Source organism: Brassica rapa, chromosome A07, assembly GCF_000309985.2.
Source record: "Brassica rapa cultivar Chiifu-401-42 chromosome A07, CAAS_Brap_v3.01, whole genome shotgun sequence".
Classification (NCBI taxonomy): Eukaryota; Viridiplantae; Streptophyta; class Magnoliopsida; order Brassicales; family Brassicaceae; genus Brassica; species Brassica rapa.
In genome coordinates, this window is record NC_024801.2 from 2184374 (window position 1) to 2205757 (window position 21384).

Sequence of the window (21384 nt, forward strand, 5' to 3'; positions counted from 1 at the left end):
GTAATTTACTTTATAGAATGTAAGCTTTTCCAGCAATTAAAGAAATATAAATTTTAAAGTTTATGATATATGGTATTGAAAATATTCCAAAAGACTAAATATTTGGAAATAAAATGAAAATTAATATAAAATAAAATAAATTAACAGAAGAAAAATATATTAGATAAAATAGCTTAATATCTGTAAAAGAATATTTGAAACACTAACATAGAAATTAAATAACAATAATAAAGTTTAAAGAATTCAAGCCTTTCAAATAATTAAAGCTATATAAAATTTTAAGATCCGGAGATTCCCGAATAGGTTAACTTTTTGAATTTCTGCTGAATCCATGGGCATGCAAGAGACAACATGGAACGATAATTTTAAATTTTTTGGCTAGATACAATTGAAATCATTCACAAAAATCTAGAATATAAAATTGATTTGAGGCTATAAGCATTTAATGGTATCTATATATGATTTAAAATAACCAATTAAAAACAAACTAAATTTCTTAAAATAAAATTAATTGAATTTAGAGTTTAGAGTTTAGTATTTAGGGGTGGGGTTGGATTTATAATTTTTTATAAATAATTCTTAAATATTTAATTTCTTATTATCTAACAAAAAAATATTTAATGTCCATTACTTTTTATAAAATATTATTGTGATATTGAATTAAAATTAAAGTTTTATATTTATTCATATTTAAAAAATAAATAAAAACATGTATGTACAAAAGTGAACAATAAATTATAAAAATCAATATCCGTTAGGAGTCTTTGCAGAAAAATCAAAACTAAACAAAAACAACAATTAGTTACCCACAAATTGACAGACTTTAAATATATTTGAAATCATAAAATAATTAAATCTAGCATTTAAATAAAAAATTGATCAATGTAAAAATGAAAATAGTGGTCAAAAATAACTAGGAAAAAAATTAAGCAACATATAAAAAAACTGAATTTAATAGCTGTATCAATTCCTTAAAACCCAAGTTGAAGAAAATTAATTAATTACACATAATATCTATCAAAAATATACACTCCCTATAAATAACCACAGCCAAAACACAAAAATAATAAATAGCACACCACTCTATAGATTATTTCAACATCATTCACTCATAAACTTTATAAAATATAACATTATGTAACAAAACACCAAAATTTGAAAAAATAACACGGATCAAACATAAAATATAACCTATAAAAATGAACTACTTTAAATAGAAAAACACCAAATTATGAATACTGCATGCAACCACACTTAAAAAAAATATCACATAGCAATTGATAAAAAAATATATAAAACAACATTTTGTTTTAATAAATAGAAAATATCCAAAAGTTATTAATATACCTTTAATAAGAAACGACAGTTAATCAACCAATTACTATTTTGTCTTAAAAATATGTTAAATTTTTAAACGAAAATATGATATCAGAAAATCAAGCAATCATAAGTTGACATTTCAAAATAATAAATAAAAATTAAAAAATATAACAAAAATGAATTAGATATTATATGATGACAAAAAAGAATTACATTAATATAATTTATAATGTATTTTATATACTTCTAATTCTTTTCACTTTACAAATTCTTAAATCTGATTTACTAAATTCAATATTACACAATCAAACATTTTAAAAATCGTTGTAGATATTCCATAGTTAAAAAATTGATATTTCACATTAACAACTTAATCTATAATATTATTTTTAGTGCATTATTTGAGAATTGTGTTCTTCCTATTCATTTATTTATGATATAATTTATATATTTTTCAATTACGATGATCTAAACTGCCTACAAAAATGACACAAAATTTTCAAATTAGTTATAAAATTTTAAAAATATAATATAGTATAATATTCAATAAATCACATGCACATAAAATGATAAATTTTAAAAATAAATAAACCGCGGGTAGCGCGGTTAGAATCTCTAGTTCACTATAATTTTTCCTTCAACATGTTCACCAATTAAAGTTTTATTATGCCGATTTTTGGATTAATAAGACTTAAAATAATATGCACTCGTAAGATGATTATGCCTGCATTTATGGACAAAACACATAGTAACCACATATATGAAGTTCTTGTATTCCATTTTTTAACATTAGCATTAATTTTTCTTTCTCATGTTAAATCTTTGTTTTGATTGGTTCAATGTTTTCTAAAGAAAATGTACCTGAGTTTAGATTAATATTTTTTTTTGAGAAATATAATAATCTTTTACATTACTTGTTTCAGACCAAAACTGATATGATAGATCTTTTTGGTTTCCATTGTACAAAATATAACGTAACTTCCATCTTCATTAAAGAGAAGCCTCAAGAAGTAACTGATGATGTTGAGTTGGTATTTTATGTTCAATCCGATAAATACATACATATATGGTTAACTTATGTTGTAAACATGGGTTACAATGTTGGTCACAGAATCTTTCCTTTTTTTTTTTGCTAAATTGGTCATAGAACTTAGACGGGATCATACATAAGAAACGAAAGAATTTGCTCTTTATTCGGTCGGTAGATATTTGCACCTTGGAGCAGAAGCGACCTTTCGAACCAACCAAGTAAAAGGGGCAATTACATTCTTCCATATTTCATATAAATAGAACTTGTTTTAATATTTATTTTACGATGCCTCTCTTCTTCTTCCTACGTTCTTCTGTCTCAAAGAAGCTTCATCGAAATAGCACTAAAAACAAATATCAAATGGACTGAATCGTGCCTTATTCACGAGGTGCTTTTTTTTTGGTCTTTCTAGTTCGTACAAAAGGAAATGTTTTTAGCTTTATCGTTACAAAAATTATTGATAGTAGTTACAAAAAAAATAAAAAAATTATTGATAGTAGTAACCGTGCGTGTCTTATGTACAATTGGACAGCGTGAGCGCGAATACAAACACGTACGATTATCTAATCTTTTAATAACATTTCGCTGTTTAAGATAATTACAAAAATAATGAAAATCTGAAATTGATGTATATTCTGTTCTACACCGCATGCGGTGGGTAGCTCACGTGGTAAGCTTTTCTATGAATTGACTCTATGAATTTTGTTTTCTGATTTTATTTCTTCAAAAGAGTATCAACCACAACTCTACAAACGACAACACAGAAAAATAAAATAGCTACTAATAAACTAAAATATCTTGAGTATTAAACTTATAGTAATTTTTTTAGCAACAAATTTCTAGTAATTTATGCTCCTTTTTTTTTCCCTCTATATTTTATTAAACGGGCCAAGCCCAAACACCGAAAAAAACATACAGCAGGCCCAACTCCGAAAGTTTAAACCAGCGGACCAAACCAAGACAAAACACAACGGCCTCAGGCCCAAACGACAAAATCGGACAAACCGACATTACACGTCAAAGACACGTGTCAGCCCAAAAACAGCAAGGGGACACGCGTCACACTAGCAGCCACCGCTACCGAACGAGACCCCACACCAAGGATAACGTCGACGGAGATGAAAAACCACCGCGAGCTTCGCCGGAACACACCGGAATCAGAAATGTCTAGTAATTTATGCTCCTTAAAAATAGTAAACATTCATCCGAATAATTTATTAAATATATATATCTTAAAATTATACTTAGAATATCTTTTAACAATAATAACTAAACTAATTAACATAATTCACCGATTTGGATAACTAAACAAGAAGTACATAATCAATATACAATAAAGTCGGAAAAAATGCCGATCATTTTGTTTAAACTTATCTGCCATTAAATTTTTATGCTCTTAGTATATGCATAATAAAGAAGTTACAGAAGAAAATTTTACATCGCTAAAACACATCTATATTGATAGTAAAACATGTTTTTGTAAGATGTTGACATCATCTCTTTCACTTGATAACCCAAATTAAAACTTCACATTCTGCATATAATAAAAGATTCATCAAATATTAATCACTCCCTTCATTTAATCGTCTGAGCCTATGTTTCTACAGAGCTATCATTGGCTTCTCTCCATGTCCTGTATAATTCTCATCTGTTCCGTCAAAGAATCTTGATTAATCTTCTCTTGTTCTTCTAGCTTTATAAGTTGTGTCCTTTCCTATAATGCTCCAATTTTCCATTATTTGAAAGATCTCTTGTGGATTTTATTTTTTTGTTCTTATAGATTTTTTCAATTATAATTCGATGAAAATACCTAAGATCGTAATTTTGAAAATCTCCAAAATAGATAATGAATGTTGGGAAAAATCAAAGATATTGGAAAAAACCAATTGTGTTGGAAAAACTTAAAGTCAAAGAACTTATATTATCTAATCTATTAATTCAGGTCTTATTTTTATCTACTATTAACAAATCATAGTAACACCGTTCAATTAATTATTTAATATGATGACATATTTGATTATTTACATTAACCAAAATATGTAAAAAATCTAGAAAATCTTAATAATCAATAAAAGTATTAATAATAAATCAATTTTAATCATAAATTTAAATTTTACTTTTAGTCATAGAAAAATCTGTTGAATTTTTTTTAACAAAAACTTACTAAAAATTATTATTTTTATTCAATAATGCATCAATAAATTTTGTAATTAGTTATATTATTACTATAAATTAATGTTAATCAAAAATGTATCATAGAAAAAAAATTTGTACCATATTTTACAAATTTATAATTATAGTCTATATATTATATTAAAATAAAAGTGTTATATGAACTAACTATGACAAATTATATTAAATTGGTAAAATAACCTATTTTGAAATGTTTTGAATAAAATAGCATTCACCGTTAAAACAAGTTATTTTTTTAATATATTTCATATTTTTATACACAAAGTAAAATTACGAACATATGTTAAACTTCATATATATACAACTACATATTATTTTTTTATTTATTCTGAAATTAACATCAATATAATATCTAAAAATAATTATATAAAAATATAATAGTATATAACTAACCTTTAGGTCATTTATTATTAAAAAATATGCTATTTAAAAACTTTGAAATCTTAATAGTTCATTAAATATTTTAGTGAAAATGTAATTTTAAATATAATTTTAATTTTAATTTTAATTATAATAGAATCTGTTAAGAAAACATACAAATCTCACCAGAAATTCAATTATTTCTTTTATAAAATAATGAATTAGTTTCGTAACAAAAAAAAAAAATTCAAAAGTCATATAATCTTACAAACTCAGAAATAGTTGTTTAATTTTTCAAATTTCTCTTGACCAAACAATATTTTGAAAATAAAAATTCTTAACTAAAATTGGCCATTATTTTATTTTTAGATATTTATAAAAAAAAGAAAAAAAAACATAATCTAATGATAAACTAATAAATAATGGTTGTTGGGGAAAATCAAAGATACTGGAAAAACTTAAGTGAAAGACTTATATTTGTATTTATAGTGCTGATAGGCACTCAAAGATGACATGACTAATTTGTTATTCCTCCACTCCATACATACTATACCACATAACAAATACTGAGCAATAAATAACATAAAATATAATAAAACTCATATTTATAATATACTATTATTCAAATATACTAGTTTTTGAACTACTAACCAACTACTCCGCAAATTTTAAATATTCATTTTAAACACTTATATGTTTTTAAGGAGAAATGACTTTGTGTTATTTTAGTTGAAAATTTCTTAGTTAAATTAAATATATATATATATATATATATAAGAATAAATATACTAATCAAAATTTAGAAAAACAATAATTGTTAGTAAATAAAATTTAAAATTGAAAACAAATATCTAGTGGCATAATTTATATAATTGTCATCATACCTTTCACGATTATCTTCTATACAAGATTAGGAAAATATGCAATTCAAAATCCATGTCTATTAAGATTTCTAAAATGAATTTCTTTAAAAAGAGAGAGATAAAATATTTAATAATATTTTGGTTTTGATTAGTGACGGTTAAAAATTTTAAATGTAATAAAGAAAAATGAATAAACTAGATTTTAATGAAATTATCCCATAATTTGAATAAATTTTCTTAAATTAGCCAATATTTTATTTTTAAATAGTTAAAAAAAAAGTAAAACATAATTTTAACGATAAACTAATAAAAGTTGGAGAAAAAATATGTTACAGTGTTGAAGATTATTTTCTCTTAAAATTGAGGAATGTGACATTCCTCTATATTAATTATAATAGGAAGAATTTTATAATGAAGAAAATTGAAAACATTTGGTGGAAATTGAATATCAACACTAGGCGAAGATAAGTTACAAAAAAAAAAAAAAAAACACTAGGCGAAGATACGAATATGTAAAATATATGCTATGACCTAACCTCTTGGAGATACCAAATCAACACGACAACAAGCAACGAGACACGTGGATGGTTGTAATTCAACTGAACGTCGAAATCTTTTTAAAAAATATAAAAAACAAAAACAGAAAATCTCTCACGTCTTTACCAAGGAGAAATATTTAAAAATTTGAATTACATAAATACCCTCGTCTCCTACCTCAAGACACACTGATAAATATGAAACAACTCGATGCAGAGCTTTTATCTCTTATCCAAAATCAAATTGATCTCTCTCTTATCATATTGTTCTCAAGTTATCGTATGAGTTGGTTATTAAAATCTTTACTCATTAAGTTAGCTTTGCCTTAGCTTTCTTCTATCAAACAATAAACAGTGGAAAGTTTATCTTATTATCTTTTGGTTTTGAATTCGTAATGGTTAAGCAGAAAACAGTATCAAAATTGAAGTGAAGACAGAGGAGATCAGAAAGAATGGAGGAGAAGCAGAGAGGGGCAGTGTTGGGGAAGTACGAGGTGGGGAAGTTGGTGGGATGTGGGGCGTTCACGAAGGTGTACAGAGGGAGGGACACGGGGACGGAGTAGAGCGAGGCGATCAAAGTAGTGAGCAAGCAGAGGCTGAACAAGGGAGGCCTTAACGGAGCCCACGTGAAGAGGGAGATCGCTATCATGCACCGCTTGCGTCACCCCTACATCGTGCACCTCTCGGAGGTCCTCGCCACCAAATCCAAGATCTTCTTCGTCATGGAATTCGCCAAAGGCGGCGAGCTCTTCGCCAAGGTCTCCAAGGGCAGGTTCTCCGAGGATGTAAAAAAGAAAAGTCTTTGTTTTGATTTTAAATTTTTCCCCGATGAGATCAAAGTTAGACTGAGAGTATAACACAGACCAACAACAAAGGATCAATCATCGTCATTTCAAGCCTCACTCGTTGACTGGTTTCAGTCCATTTTTACCCTTGCCAGATCTGAAACGAGGGCTGTCATGCTCATGCACAGCAATTGTGTTCTTGTTCTGAACTGTTCCGGTGCTGTGTCGGTTCCGGTTGGAGGCTGTCTTCGGAACCTCTTCGCGGACTGCATCGCTGAAGCTTTTTCTCCGAGAAAGAATTGAGTTTGGCGACTTGGGACGTATCAAAGGAAGCTAGAAAGTTACATAACATGCTACTTAAGCCACAAGAAAGAACAATGCTGAGCTCTAAGCTAAGCAAATATATACGAGTTGTGTTTCTAAATATACTTCTTGAGCTCAGGTTTAGCTGGAGGCGCCTCGTAGTAGTAGAAGTTGGGGACAGGTTTAGCCTTGAACTTGAGATTCTTTCTTATTTGTTTCAAAGCTGCTTCTTGTTCTTCCGGCAAAAACATTGATACGACTACAAGATATTGCATTTAACATCAACAAAGAAGACACTAAATTTAAAATCAGTAAATTTCAGAAAGACTAGTCTTTCAAATCTGCTTTGGAGTCGTCCATATCAATCTCACCCATGCATTCTTCAGCAGCAGTAAGAGGAGGCACTTTACGAGTCTTACGCTTCAAGTTGTGTTTGTGCCAATCACTCTTACAATGCTCTCTGTATTGCTTAGCTTCCCCAACGAACGTGTGGCAAGTGCTGCACTTGGTTCTTCTTCTTTCTTTGTACCCATCTCTTGCTTCTGCATTTTCTTGCTAAGTTCAACGACGGGATCAATAGGCAACAAGGGCTTGTTCGTCTGCAATGCCATATCATCATGCTCATCGTAATGATCCATGCTTGTGTCACCTTCAACATGAACTGATACAGCGAGTATCTCTAATCTCCCCTCACAAGGGAAATAAGTAAGAAGCTGACGTGGAGAGCGTTGTAACTGATTCGGTTATGGCTGTTAGTTGTGAAGAGAGCAGTATAAATACTTGTAATAGAGTTCGAGTAAGAGGTTCGTGTTTCATCAATATACGGTGTGTTTCTATACATTGTGCTCTATCAATCTCCTTAACCTTGTCATCAGCACATCCTTCCCATAATCGCTTCTAGTCAATGTCCAAGCACTCACATGGCCAGGAGTCATGCTCGTCCCTTTTTGGATGTTTTGCTTTTCTGCAACCTGCCCTGCAAGGAAACTTACAAATAAAAAAGTATACAACCTGCAGTTACTTGGTTTGGAATAAACTATAATGTCATCATCATTTTGTTAGAAAGACAAAGCCAACATGAAGGTACATTTTTATAAGAAAATCATGCCTCATTTACGTTATGTATCTTCAAATCTGTACACAAATATATTCAATACTTAACGGCTTCTAGGTGCCCTGCAAAAACCCCTGCACGTTGAGGAGAAACAACACCCGGTGGTCTCATCAATCTCGGATGTTTATGATAAAATTTCATTGAATGTTTAAAGTTAATCTTTTGTGATGCATCTACGACCCCTTACTTCAAATCCACTATAAGCTTGATCACTACTGCTCTCTCCCCCGCTTTCCCCACTCGTGTATCCTGACTTTCGCCTGTGCTTCTTAGTCCTTGTAACTCCACTGTCACTAAAACTCCCATTCAAAAGCGGATAAGTGTTGGGGGTGTAGGGGAGGAATGTATTTTTGTTTTTGTTTTTGTTTTTGTTTGATCTCCTCTTTAATTAGTTAATCACGATTGTAAAATGGGGATTAAGAAAAAAAAAAGGAAGTCGCCTGCTTGAAATGACAAACATACCCTAAAACATTAAAGGATTAGTATGGCCACGGCGGCATGAGTAAGATGCGGCGGAAGATGAGATAAAAGCTCATTAGACCACAATACTTATGAGTGATTGATGATCATCTCTCTCTCTCTCTTTGCATTTGAATTGATTTTGCAAATCTCAATCAATCTTCCTTCATCAATCGATCGAAAGGGGATAAAAAAAAAAAAGAGGAATCGTTGAGTTTAATTTGCTCAATGGTGGTGATGGAGAGTTGCGGAAGTAGAGTCTTACCGATGATGTCGCAGGCGGGCATGGAGCGGCGGGAGCGGATGAAAGTGGAGGTGTTCGAAGAGGTCATCCTTCGTCTCCGTCAATCTGATAATATTGACACGGATCTCCCCGGTTTCGTCGACGACCTCTGGGCTCACTTCAATCGCCTCCCGGCCCGGTAAACAGATTAATGTTTCGTATAGGCAAATGAGCAGCTCAAAAAAGATTCTTCTTGTATTAGGTATGCATTGGATGTGAATGTAGAGAGGGCTGAAGACGTTGTCATGCACCAGAGATTGCTTCTTTCGGCTCTTGATCCGCATAACAGTAGGCCTGCTATCCAAGTTCGTCTCGTCCAGGTCCAGGTCCTTTTCTTATCTTCTTTCTTTCTTTCTTTCTTACTTGTCTTTTATGATCCTCACGGAAAATGAATGTTAGGTTCAACAACCTCCAGCTGACTCGGACTCTCTTACCAATGAAACTTCTTCTTCTCCTGCCAGGTGACCAACCAACCAATTCTTCATTCTCTTTAAAACACGCAAAGCAAAGCAACTAACCTCTGCTTTTCCACTTTCCAGCATTCATCCTCCGCCTGCCTTTGGTTCATCTCCCAATCTCGAAGCACTTGCACTTGCACTTGCACTTGCACTTGCTGCCCATGACCACGATGAGGGCGACAACTCTGTGCGTAACAATTCTCTCTATTCCCGGTATGTTTTGCTACTCTTCTACTCTTGTGGCACTATTCAACTCCTAACTCCACCTCTTTGTTGCAGTCCCCTGCATGAGATCACCTTTTCCACACTAGACAAACCTAAACTCCTTTTGCAGGTATCATCTTATTCTCACATGGAATCTATATTGCATTATGTAATCCTGCATTACACGTCTTCGGCTTTTCTTTTCTTCTTTCCGCAATGCTTGAAAATTGGGATACTTTTATTGTTTCTTCCTCCCAAATACTTTTTAAAATATGGTATGTAGTTGGAATAAGTATGTCTGAGTATTGATGTCAGCAATTTGAATATTCGTATTTTGCAATTACAGTAATACCTATGAATATATATGACTGACTTTGAAATATATTTTGATCATTTTGATTCATCACTGCGTTACTAAGCCAGCTTAAACGATGCAGTTAACTGCATTGCTTGCTGAGCTTGGGCTGAATATTCAAGAGGCGCATGTTTTTTCTACAACCGATGGCTTCTCACTCGATGTTTTTGTCGTTGATGGTTGGTACGAGGTACCTTCTCTTGTTTTCCCTCTCCTTTTTCTCTCTATTGCAAGTTGTTCTTTCATTTTAAGAAACCCTTTTACCTTTGCTTTATTTTTTCAATCGTTTAGTGATTTAGTAGCTGAAATGCAACTTGAAAAAAAAACAAACAAACTTATATGAAGAAAGCTTCCTAGTCAATAAGCTGGTATGCTACCTTTTTTTAATTATTCAGGAAGTAGACAGACTTAGAATGGCATTGGAGACAGAAGCAGCAAAGATTGAGGTAATTTAATACTTTCGTGCAATATGCAGACTGGTGATTTATGGACTACGCTTTCTTTCCAATCACTTAATTCCTAATGAAATAGAGTTGGTAGCTCTGTACACTTTCTCAACATCTCACAATAATGTCATGTCGTGTTGTGTGTTATTAATGAATTTCATTACACTCAGTTGCAGGACCAAAGCTGGCCTATGCAGCAATCCTTCTCTCCTGAAAAGCAAAACGGGACAGCGAAAGATCATGTCGTAATACCCACTGATGGAACTGATGTTTGGGAAATCAACCTTAAACAATTAAAATTCGGGCATAAGATAGCATCTGGTTCTTATGGAAATCTGTAAGTCGGCTCCACCTATTAAATACATTTTCTCATTTTAAGATGCTCAAATCTATCTTGTATTATTCAGGTATAAAGGTACATACTTAAGCCAGGAAGTTGCTATCAAAATCCTCAAGCCAGAGCGTCTAGATTCTGAGCTAGAGAAAGAGTTTTCCCAAGAAGTCTTTATTATGAGGTTTGTGTGCCTTCCTGTCTTGGGCACGCTGTGAACTTATGTGTTGATAAAAAAAAATATCATCTGAGACTCGTAAGATATCATTCCAAATCTTTCCATTTTCAGGAAAGTTAGGCACAAAAACGTTGTTCAGTTCATTGGTGCTTGCACCAAGCCTCCACATCTCTGTATTGTTACAGGTATGCCACAGTGAACCTATTTATGTGCATTACTATACTTGATATAATTTTGTTCTAGGCTTATTATTTATACTTATTTTTTCGTTACTCTCTTTGTTATTTAATTAGAGTTCATGCCCGGTGGAAGTGTATATGACTATCTACACAAGCAAAAGGGCGTGTTTAAGCTTCCAGCTTTGTTTAAAGTGGCTATAGATATTTGCAAAGGGATGAACTACTTACACCAAAATAACATAATTCACAGAGATTTGAAGGCTGCCAACCTTCTAATGGACGAAAATGAGGTAACACTCTCATCTTAGTGTGAATTGGCATTTGGGCGGAGCTTGCATACTTTGGTTGAAAATCTACTCTATGTAAATGTTCAAATAAAGATAATTTGCCTGCATCACATATGCTATATCCTAGAGCATGAGTTCTACAGGATGCTACTTGTCATCATGTTCTTTTTAGTACACAGTTGCGGATTCATAGTGGTGTGTGGATTTTTGTTTTGTCTGTTGGTACAGGTTGTTAAGGTTGCAGATTTTGGGGTGGCTAGAGTAAAAGCACAAACTGGAGTTATGACAGCTGAAACTGGAACATATCGGTGGATGGCTCCGGAGGTATGGTAGTGAGATGTCCTTTGATACTGTTTGTATAGTTTAGTATGTCAGTAGCATATGAAATATCGGTTAGCTATTATGAGATGACTAGTAGCTTGTGTGGTTGGTTCTGACTTCTGAGACAATAAAAATTTGGTGGAAATCCAGGTGATAGAACACAAGCCATATATGATCACAAGGCAGACGTTTTCAGCTACGGGATTGTGCTATGGGAGTTGTTGACTGGCAAGGTAATTGGGCGTCTTTTGTCTTGAGAAAAATAAAGTCTTACAAAGGAAGGTGACAGTATAACTAACGTTAGTGAGGTTTTTTATGTAACGGCAGCTTCCTTATGAATACATGACGCCATTGCAGGCAGCCGTAGGGGTGGTCCAGAAGGTAAATTGCCTGTTTTCATTTGTTTGCTTGGAAACGCAGATAGCTAAAAAGGGGGCTGTGTTGTGGGTGGGAAAACAGGGATTAAGGCCGAAAATACGAAAGAAGACACATCCGAAAATGAGAGAGCTAATGGAGAGATTGTGGGAGAAGGATCCAAGCCTGAGACTAGACTTCGCAGAGATCAAAGAGAAGCTAGAAGAGATAGCCAAGGAAGTAAGTAAGAGAAAGAAATGGTTATGAAAGTGGATTGAATAGAGAGAGTAATTGAAGTGAATGTGTGTGTGTGTAGGTAGGAGAAGAGGGGGAGGAGAGGAAAAAAACATCAAGAGGAGGGGGTATCTTTGCAGCACTGAGGAGAAGTGCAACAACACATCATTGAATAACATACATACATGGCTGTGCATATGATATTATAATTGTTAGCTGGTATTCAATTGATTTTGTAAGTTATTATATACACCCCATACTCAGAACTCTCAAGAATTTGTTGTTGTTGTACGAGACTGTTAGTATGTTAAAGATTGACCCAAAAAAAAAAATCAGTAACGTTGAGGGAAATCAACAATTGCATACATAAAAATATCTACCACAATACATATTACAAGTAAAAACAGGACATGGGGCTACTTGAGAAGAGGAGCGGCATTGCGAATGGAGAGATAGTGGTGGACTTGGTGGGTGGAGAGTGACCTTAGAGTCTTGAAAACATGAGCATTTGCATAGCGGAGGTTTGTTCTGGGGTCTACATATGGCGCCTGTCACCAATCCAAGAGATGATCAAACTAAAGAAAAGGTCGAAAATCAGAAATAAATTAGAAATACATACCTCGAATAGTGACATCGCAAATTCTCTTGCATGGTTGAGTGGATGGAGGCGACTCGATGTTGATATCTGCACACGAAAGAAATATTGATTATAGTGAAGAGGAGGAGTATTTTAATTTTTCTGAATCGAGAGAGAGATACAAAAGGGATGATGATCAGGGTCAGCTTGGAGGATCTGCTTGAGATGTTTCCACCTTCCTCGAGACTGGCCCTTTGGGTACTTTTCATAGGCCTGTGTCTTCTTAAAGCTCAGATGCATCGGAACCACTATATCTGCCTCCACCAACTCCCCCTCCATCTTCTCTTCTGTTTGTTAAACCCTAGCTCCATCCATTCGAGGAGGAGGAGGACGATGCTTTTTATACGCCGTCTCTCGGTTGTTAATAACCGGTCCGGTCCGGTATTGTGAATTAAGAAAAACAAATGAGTAAACCAAGAGTTTCTTCTTCTTCTTCTTCTTCTACCACACAAACAATCAATCTGTAGATCTTCTCTCTCAGATTATGGCATGATTCAAATTAGGAGCGGCTCTTTTCAAACTGAATGTGCACCAATTCAAACGCTCAATCTAAAGGTCAGAGCTCTCCTCCCTCGAGTCTGAGAATTAGGTGGATCCATGAATTGTTTGAGTTAGTAATGGATATTTCTATTGCGGCTGAGTGAGACAGATGATGATGATGCCTTCTTCTTCTTCTTCTCTCCCACTAGACTGCTTTGCTTGCTTATTCCAACACTGACGTGACAGCTTTCTTTTTCCCATTCCCGTTGCCTACAACCCTGATAAGGTCGGCATTTGGCGTCTTATTCTACTCAAAACTCCTCCTTATGATGAACCTAGGCTAGGAGGAACGGCAAAGTCCCCAAAATCTTCATTACTACTGTTAATTAGTGGTAATTAACATAAATAAAACAATGTCTCCTTGTTAATAATGATGCTAAGTCCTTTCTCTTGTTTTACACACACATGTTCCAGAGGGAGCGGTGATAATTGCCCCTAGGACAATTCAAAAGCTCAAATGGAATAGAGTGAGTGAGTGGCACCGCAGAGAAGATTGACAGCCAGCTTCGGTTTGAGGCTGCAACCTAGAGGGTGGGTAATCTCCGTTTCTCATCCACTCGGAGTTGTCGATGCAAATCATTGTCGCCTACGCACCACATCCGATCCACGAATCAATCTATAATACTCAAAAAATCAGGAAGAAGCAGATGATGAAAGCCGAAAATCACCTCGAGGACTTTTTTTAAAAAATTTTGTTCTCTTTCCTCACCCTTGTATTTTCATGTTTATTTAATTTTAGCCACATTGATTCTTAACTTAGCCAAACAATTGGCCCTCTTCACAATTGTTTTCCCAACACTACGTCTTTTATTCAAAATAACCCCCCCCCCATCCCATCTTTATCTTTATATATAAAATATGGTTTTCTCTCTCTTGAGGCATGCCACCTATGATTCCACGTCATAAACTTGGGCTCTGTGAAGACGACATGTGTCCCGGACATGAAACTTTGCGTTTCATTTATTCAAGATTAATATTCGTTTGGGCTTTTGATTTCACACAGATTTCTTTTTAATAAAGCTTTGTAAAGCCCATCTTAGAAAAATAGTAAGTAGACTTGGAACACGTCATGTTCTGTTTCAAGGGTTGAACCCTTATTGTTCTCCGCCGTCGTGATGTCTGTCCACATTCTCTTGCTTGATTTAAAGGTCAGTCCGTTTTTGAGATTCTGATAATAGTGATGTTTTCCGGCAATCTTATGAACATTGTTAGCTGTTCTATATGATTTTTCATTCAGCATATAGCTTCTGTTTCTTGATTATGAAACCTTCTCAATTCTGTTTCAGGTTACTCTTATGCCAGCCACCATAAGTGCTAATCGGGTTCCAACCTTATCTTCAAGCGTCGGCGAGAAAGAAAGCTGAACAAGGCCACCCGCATACCATCTTTTATTCTGATACCCAAGGATATGTAAGACAGCGTTATTCACAAGAAATAGGTGAGTTTCCTGGATCATTGGCCTAGCGTTGATTGGAACGGTGCGTGTTACCTTGAATTATGTTTAACGCTTCAAGTTTGTTCCAAAAGCTGTTTTTTTTCTCCCTCATCATGTTCATGTGTTTTTTTGGTGGTTGTTGTTTCTTGCAGTATCCAACTCAGCAGACTGCCATTGACAAGTTCATGGTCTATGAACTTTCAGTAAAGCTATCCTTGAGAGGAAGAAGTCTCCTAATCGACGTATTGTCGTTTCTCTCCATCACTCCACCATGGAAAAACGCTCCAGCTTTTCCGGGGATGCAATTCTCATCAAGGTTTGTTTTTTTGTATTCTTTTTTCATATCTTAAGTCTGAATCTGAGATCGAATGTTGCTTTTAATTGTTACCAAATTAGGGTATTTCCTTGCTTGATTGATGAATTGTTACGTGATTGCACTTCTTCTCTCTTGATTTGTTGCTGAATTGTACATCAAAAGGATATTGCATGTTTTGAACTCTGTATGTGATTCTGATATTCTAAGAATGTAGGATATTGACTTTTTCTGCACCAAAAAGATCACCGGTATCAAGATGGACAAAGTTGGTGTTACGTTTCTTGCTCCAACTGTACCAAGAAGCTTCAACGGACTGTCTCAGCCTTTTCCGTGTGCACTGCAACAATACTAATGGTGTTGGTGTCGTCCGATATGTATCTATATAACATGTTGTTTCCATTCATTGCACTGAATGTCCACACATATGTAGTTACCCTTGACACTTAATATATATTTTCTGACTTCTAGATATCGTGGGGAGATGACCATTGCTGATGATATTGCTGAAGGTCTATTTGTTGGTTTTGATGGGGGTAATGACGAAACTACATAACATCAGAACCTATGAAACTGGTCATCTATTGGTACGTGACTATTCCATCTCATATCATCGTTTGGTCCGATTTTGTTCTCATACACTTGCAATCAACCATTGGTCACTTAACCTAGACAGGGTGTGAACCCAGAAGAGACTCAGGTCCCCACCCCCCCCACCCCTTTTATTGCAGACATAGTAGTCAAGACCTACACGTTCTAGGTCAAGGTTAGTACCTACAACTTCACAGCAAATCATCAAACTTTCACAATCTCATTCATCCTTAGCGAAGGTGACCGTATGCCACTCTCTGCCTTTGTTGACGATGTAAGTTTCATTCTTCATTCCTTAGTTTGTAAATAATTATAAGTGATTCGGTTTGATCAGGGAGCAACAATGACAATGGAGATGATATATGCTTGGTGCTAACTCATTACCTACTAAGGTGGACATTGGTAGTAGTTTTCAGGAAGCATCGACTACATGAGCAGCTCCAAGTGGTGTTGACACCAAAAAAGCCTCCAGCGCAAGCAGCTTCCAAGATGGCCAAAAAACACGCATGGCATAGGTTAAGATAATGAGAGAATTGGACGCAGTATTTCCTCTTTCAACAATGCTAATGCATCAATATTTTATTTGAACAAGTATGTTTTTGTTTAGCCCCTTTTGGGTAATCTATGTTTGGTTTAGACGATTTTTATAAAAATGTCTGAGATTTAATTGGTTTGTATATTTAGTACCATACGTCATTTAATTACTAAGATTCAGTTTAAATACGCAGAACTCACATTCTGCTTTAATTGCCTGTCTTCTTTTCTTTTTTAATCAAAGTCTTAGATTGTCTGTCTAAGCTTGAATAAATAGATACTTTTATGAAAGATGGTCAGCTATAGAATAACATAATCTGTCTAAGTTTAAGGTATTTGTTACCTTTTCGTGACCTTTAAACTCAAGGTTCATTTTCTATAAGGCGCACTTAAATTCATCTTGAAAGAAAAAGGGTATATACTAATAAATAAAAATAATAATGCTATACTTTTTTTTTTGGCATCAATAATAATGCTATACGAGTACGTGTTTCAGTAATAAATTAAAGACACATTGCACCCATGACTTCACATTTTTTATAATTCACAAACCAACCAATTTTTTTTTTTTAACGTCAAACGGCCATTTAAGTAATGTATATTGTTAAGCTGATACTCTTTGTATATTCTATAGTAATGTCAATTCTATTTTTTCTCTTTATTTTTCTTACCGGTTACATCTCTATTAAGGACAATGTAAAACAATTAAATTTAGATATTTTAATGATCAAACAAGTATATAGTTTATAAGTATAGTAATAAAGAAAATAAAAAAAATTGTAACTATTAGTGAAAGTTAATATTACTTATAATTGATAATAAATAAAGTAATTTAAATATTTTCAATAAAAAGGTTTAATTGTAAAATATATATACATGTATATGTATATATATGTATGTATATATGTGTGTGATTTGTTAATAAAATGCGCCACTTACTACTTCAAACAAAAAAAACTATCAATATTGTATCCAGAAAATAGAAAATGTTTTATAGAAATTATGTATTGGATTAAAAAGGTCAACTATAGTTTCAGTAATGATATGAAAATAGAAAATATATATAATTGCATAGTACGAACGATAAACCAATATAAAAGAACTCGACAAATAACACATAAAACAAAATCAAAATTAGATTATTAAAACAAATAGATTAAAATATCAACACAACCATAATAAAATAAAACATATCCCCATTCAAATTATTTCAACAATTGTAATATGAAATTTAGTCACTTGCAACAGAAGTAAAGATTCCAACAAACAAGTTTAAATAAAGTGATAAAAGATAATAAAGAAAAATAATTATGTAAATTTATCTTCATATTTTTTTCAATATTCAGATTATGACATCCGAAGGGTGATGAAGCTGCAACTCAGGAGGATGAGATGGTTGGGAAGGAGCCTGAGGTAGAGAAGAAAAGCAAATTGGAACCCATAAGGAGCAGAAGCAGAAAGCTTTGAAGGAGAAAGAGATGTATAATGTTGTGTTCAAGGAGAGATGGATGATATGCTAACAATAGTTTGTCTTAAAAAGTTTTAATTATTTTGGATGATATGATAAGTTAAAAGTTGAATTAAAAAATGATAGTTAACGTTTAATTTTTGCATAATTAAAAACAATGGATTTCAAAAAAAATGTGCAAAATGTATTCAAAACAACTTTATATTGAATAAGAAAAAATTACGTTCTCAACTGTAATTCTATATAATTTTTTATTTATTATTATAATAGAGGCAAAACCAGTTTTGAAAAATGTAAAATAATTACATGATTAAAAATGACAATATTCTTATTAGTTAGATAACCTATTATTTTAAATAAGAATAAAAAACAAATGGTGAATATATATTAATTTTGTTTAGTTGGGTGTTTGCTTCACTCTAACTTCCTCTAATAAATTATTTGATATGAAGTGGAATGTAACTAAAATCAAAATATAGAAGTATACTCTTTGGTTAATTTATAAAATACTATTTTAAAATAATATTTTAATATAGCATGAGAAAAAATTCTAACAAATAATTTTGTTACCAGACATAGTTCAACAAAAACTTTAATAAGTTACAAAACATAACCAATAAAACACTAAAGTTTCATTAATATTTCATTTCAAAAATAGTTATGATCTGAAACAAATATATTTGAAAACATCATTTCCTGATAAATTAGAAAATATTATTATTTTTATTTATGATATTATTAAACTATATATAAAATCACTGATATTTTGATCAACACTGAGCAGCTACTTCTCTACGATACTTAAGTTTAATCGTCTTCATTGATTTAAACGAGACGGATCCATTACTATTAAAAACTATCGCCATCAATATATTAATTTATATTAATTTTATTATTTATGATATTACTAATATATACCTAAAAATATTATTTTAAATGCATCATAAATTAATATAAAATCATGTAAAATAGTTTTTATTATAACTTCCCGACCCTAGTAACTCTATAAAATAGTAGTTATAACAACTCGGGAATTTACTCTACAATGGTGAACAACAAGCACAAGACATTGGTTTCATCTGCTTCTGTGCATTAACAGCATTATTTGGGAAAAGTCCAAAAATACACTTTTTTCTACACAAGTAAGTAAGAGCATACTATTTCTGAAACAAGAAAGGAATGGGGCAAAATAAGAGTATTAGAATATTTACAATTTAGCTCCGGAGCCCGAACACTCGACCTTACCGGAGCCGCAGTCAGCGGTTAAGCAGGAGAAAGAACCGGAGCTGGGATCTTGGGAGCACAAGGTTCGAGCCCAGAGACGACCGGACCACGACGCCGGAATTGTGACGGACTTGGATTTTCCACGGGAGAGGCGAAAGCCAGTGGTGGGGAGAGGGGGTGAGGTGGCGCCGGAGAGAAAACCGGGCCAGATGGTGTTCCGGCAACGATTGGTGATCTTGAACGAAACAGGCTCAACTTCTGAAGAAACAAAAAAAAAATCAACTTGGATACGCATCACATCACAAAAAAAGAAAGAAAGAGAATCGAATCGAAAGAGAAACCAACAAGATCACAAACAGGACGATTCGATGAGCCATCTTCTCTAGTTCTCTGTTCCGATTTATCAAAACTCTGATGAAACCCAAACAACTTTACTTTCATAGCCGCGGATGATATAATAGTGGAGAGAGAGAGAGAGTGAGTGAGTCTTGAGTGGAACAAGAGAATTATTAACCCGAATCGAATCGAACCTAAACCGATGATGATGCTAGTCCAAACCCGGTTTTCACGTGGGGCTCTTTGTGTGGGCCTTTCTTTACACATGGGAAATTCTATTGCACTCCCATTCATCTAAAATCTTTCAAGTTAGGCCCTTTTTATTTTACACTCTACTTATCATATTCTCGTCTAAAACCTCTTTCACCAATTCTTGATAAAACTATTCACTAAAACAATATTGTCCCTCTCTCTCTTATCTCTCTCAAATTTTTAGAGAGAGAGAGAGAGTCGAAACCTGAGTCTCGTCGGTGGATTTCGGCGGTGTGATTCTTGTTGATCGAGAATCTGTTCTGGCATAGGTGGATCCTTAATCACCTTTGGCTGGTTTATGTCTCCAACGGCGGTTCTTTCTATTGGAAATCCGTTGGCTTTTGACTCCGGCGACACATCAGAGACTCCGGTGTAATCGTCGGCTTTTGGCTCCGCTTCTACCTTCCTGTATGTTGTAGATGGCAACTTCTCTCCAGTTTTTTTCTTGATCTAGTTGTTTTTCGCTTCCTGCTTCTCTTTAATCCAATCGTTCTCTGCTTTCCACAATCGATTGACGGTTCCTCTCCTTGGTCAAGGATGTTGCATCTTCGGGCTTCCATCTATCTTCAAAGATGTCTGTCACTACTTTCAGGAAAATTAATTGTTTGGTTGCGGTTGTGTTCGATTGGTTCTTCTATTATGAAGCTAAGTTTTCGTGTCTCCATCCTTTGGCGTTTTCTGTGGCTCTGGTGTTAAGGTTTGCTCTCGACTTGGGTCGATTGGAGGCTCACATGTTTCTGGTGCTGGCGACAAAGGTTTCGGTTTGGCTTGTCATTGCTAGAATTATCTCGACGGTTTCTTCTCGTTGACGTCCTGTTTCCGGTGTGTCCGGTGGATCAACGGCGAGTTGTTCCGGCAATGACTCTCCAGTCGTGGAGTCGGTGGATATGAGTCAACACGTGTCTCCCAGTTTCTCCATGTTCAACACGTGTGTCGTGTTCTCGACTCTCTAGGACTTTTTTGAGTCTGGGCTTAGGGTTTCAAACAACAATAAAATCGCTATTCTAGAGAAACGAAGACAACAAAGGTTTCAAATTTCTCTGGCCATCATCATATGTTAGTTCATGATACAACTATGCATTAAAAAAATATTGTTATATTTTTCGAATTTTTCTCAAAACCTATGTGTTATAACCCCTATAAAATATTCAGTTTTTTCGGTAAATGGTTAATATACAGAAGCCTATAATCTTTAGTGTTGTTTTGAAATTTCTAATCACATTATACATTTGTACTAATGTATTCTAAATTCTCTTTCACGGTATATTGGTATCTTTTTATTTTTTTATTAACTAATTTAGTAAAACTTCATTCCCTAAATCAGTGGATAAACCACAATAAAATTACTATTCTAGAGAAACGGAGACAACAAAGGTTCAAAACCTTTTTGCCTATCATCATATGTTAGTTCATGATAAAACTATGCATTAAAACAATATTATAATATTGTTTAAATTTTTC

General features: G+C 33.6%; 2 protein-coding genes and 1 long non-coding RNA gene across 12 annotated transcripts; 2 read left to right on the plus strand and 1 right to left on the minus strand.

Moving 5' to 3' along the window:
* The first annotated feature begins 8968 nt into the window (after positions 1-8968).
* LOC103844368 (serine/threonine-protein kinase STY46) lies at positions 8969-12912 on the plus strand. The gene is given in 17 exon segments (XM_009121168.3): positions 8969-9385; positions 9449-9572; positions 9646-9707; positions 9786-9917; positions 9984-10038; positions 10346-10453; positions 10659-10709; positions 10880-11046; positions 11117-11224; positions 11330-11403; positions 11512-11687; positions 11913-12008; positions 12156-12173; positions 12176-12238; positions 12333-12386; positions 12465-12599; positions 12676-12912. Coding segments are annotated over 17 exon segments (1707 nt in total). The 5' UTR covers positions 8969-9191; the 3' UTR covers positions 12766-12912.
* On the minus strand, positions 12908-13563 carry LOC103844367. The gene is made up of 3 exons (XM_033275425.1): positions 13353-13563; positions 13213-13278; positions 12908-13141 (listed from the first exon to the last, which is right to left on the minus strand). The coding sequence occupies exons 1-3, from the start codon at positions 13437-13439 to the stop codon at positions 13010-13012; spliced, it is 285 nt and encodes a 94-aa protein (XP_033131316.1). The 5' UTR covers positions 13440-13563; the 3' UTR covers positions 12908-13009.
* Positions 13564-13710: 147 nt separating this feature from the next.
* Positions 13711-16832, plus strand: LOC103844370. Of its 10 annotated transcripts, none has more exons than XR_004449374.1 (5): positions 13711-14102; positions 14185-14918; positions 15057-15248; positions 15358-15521; positions 15736-16832. It is a non-coding gene; the product is annotated as an uncharacterized LOC103844370 (long non-coding RNA). The 10 variants fall into 10 exon arrangements; XR_004449375.1 differs by having other exon boundaries at positions 13775-14918; positions 15736-16383; positions 16444-16832; XR_004449378.1 differs by having other exon boundaries at positions 13775-14918; positions 15736-16348; positions 16444-16832.
* Positions 16833-21384: the final 4552 nt, after the last annotated feature.

Coding starts and splice junctions, on each gene's coding strand:
- LOC103844367 (XM_033275425.1), bottom strand. CDS start 13,439: ATGAAAAGTACCCAAAGGGCCAGTCTCGAGGAAGGTGGAAACATCTCA. Junction 13,279..13,352: donor CCCTGATCATCATCCCTTTT/GTATCTCTCTCT, acceptor TTTCGTGTGCAG/ATATCAACATCGAGTCGCCT. Junction 13,142..13,212: donor TTGCGATGTCACTATTCGAG/GTATGTATTTCT, acceptor GATTGGTGACAG/GCGCCATATGTAGACCCCAG.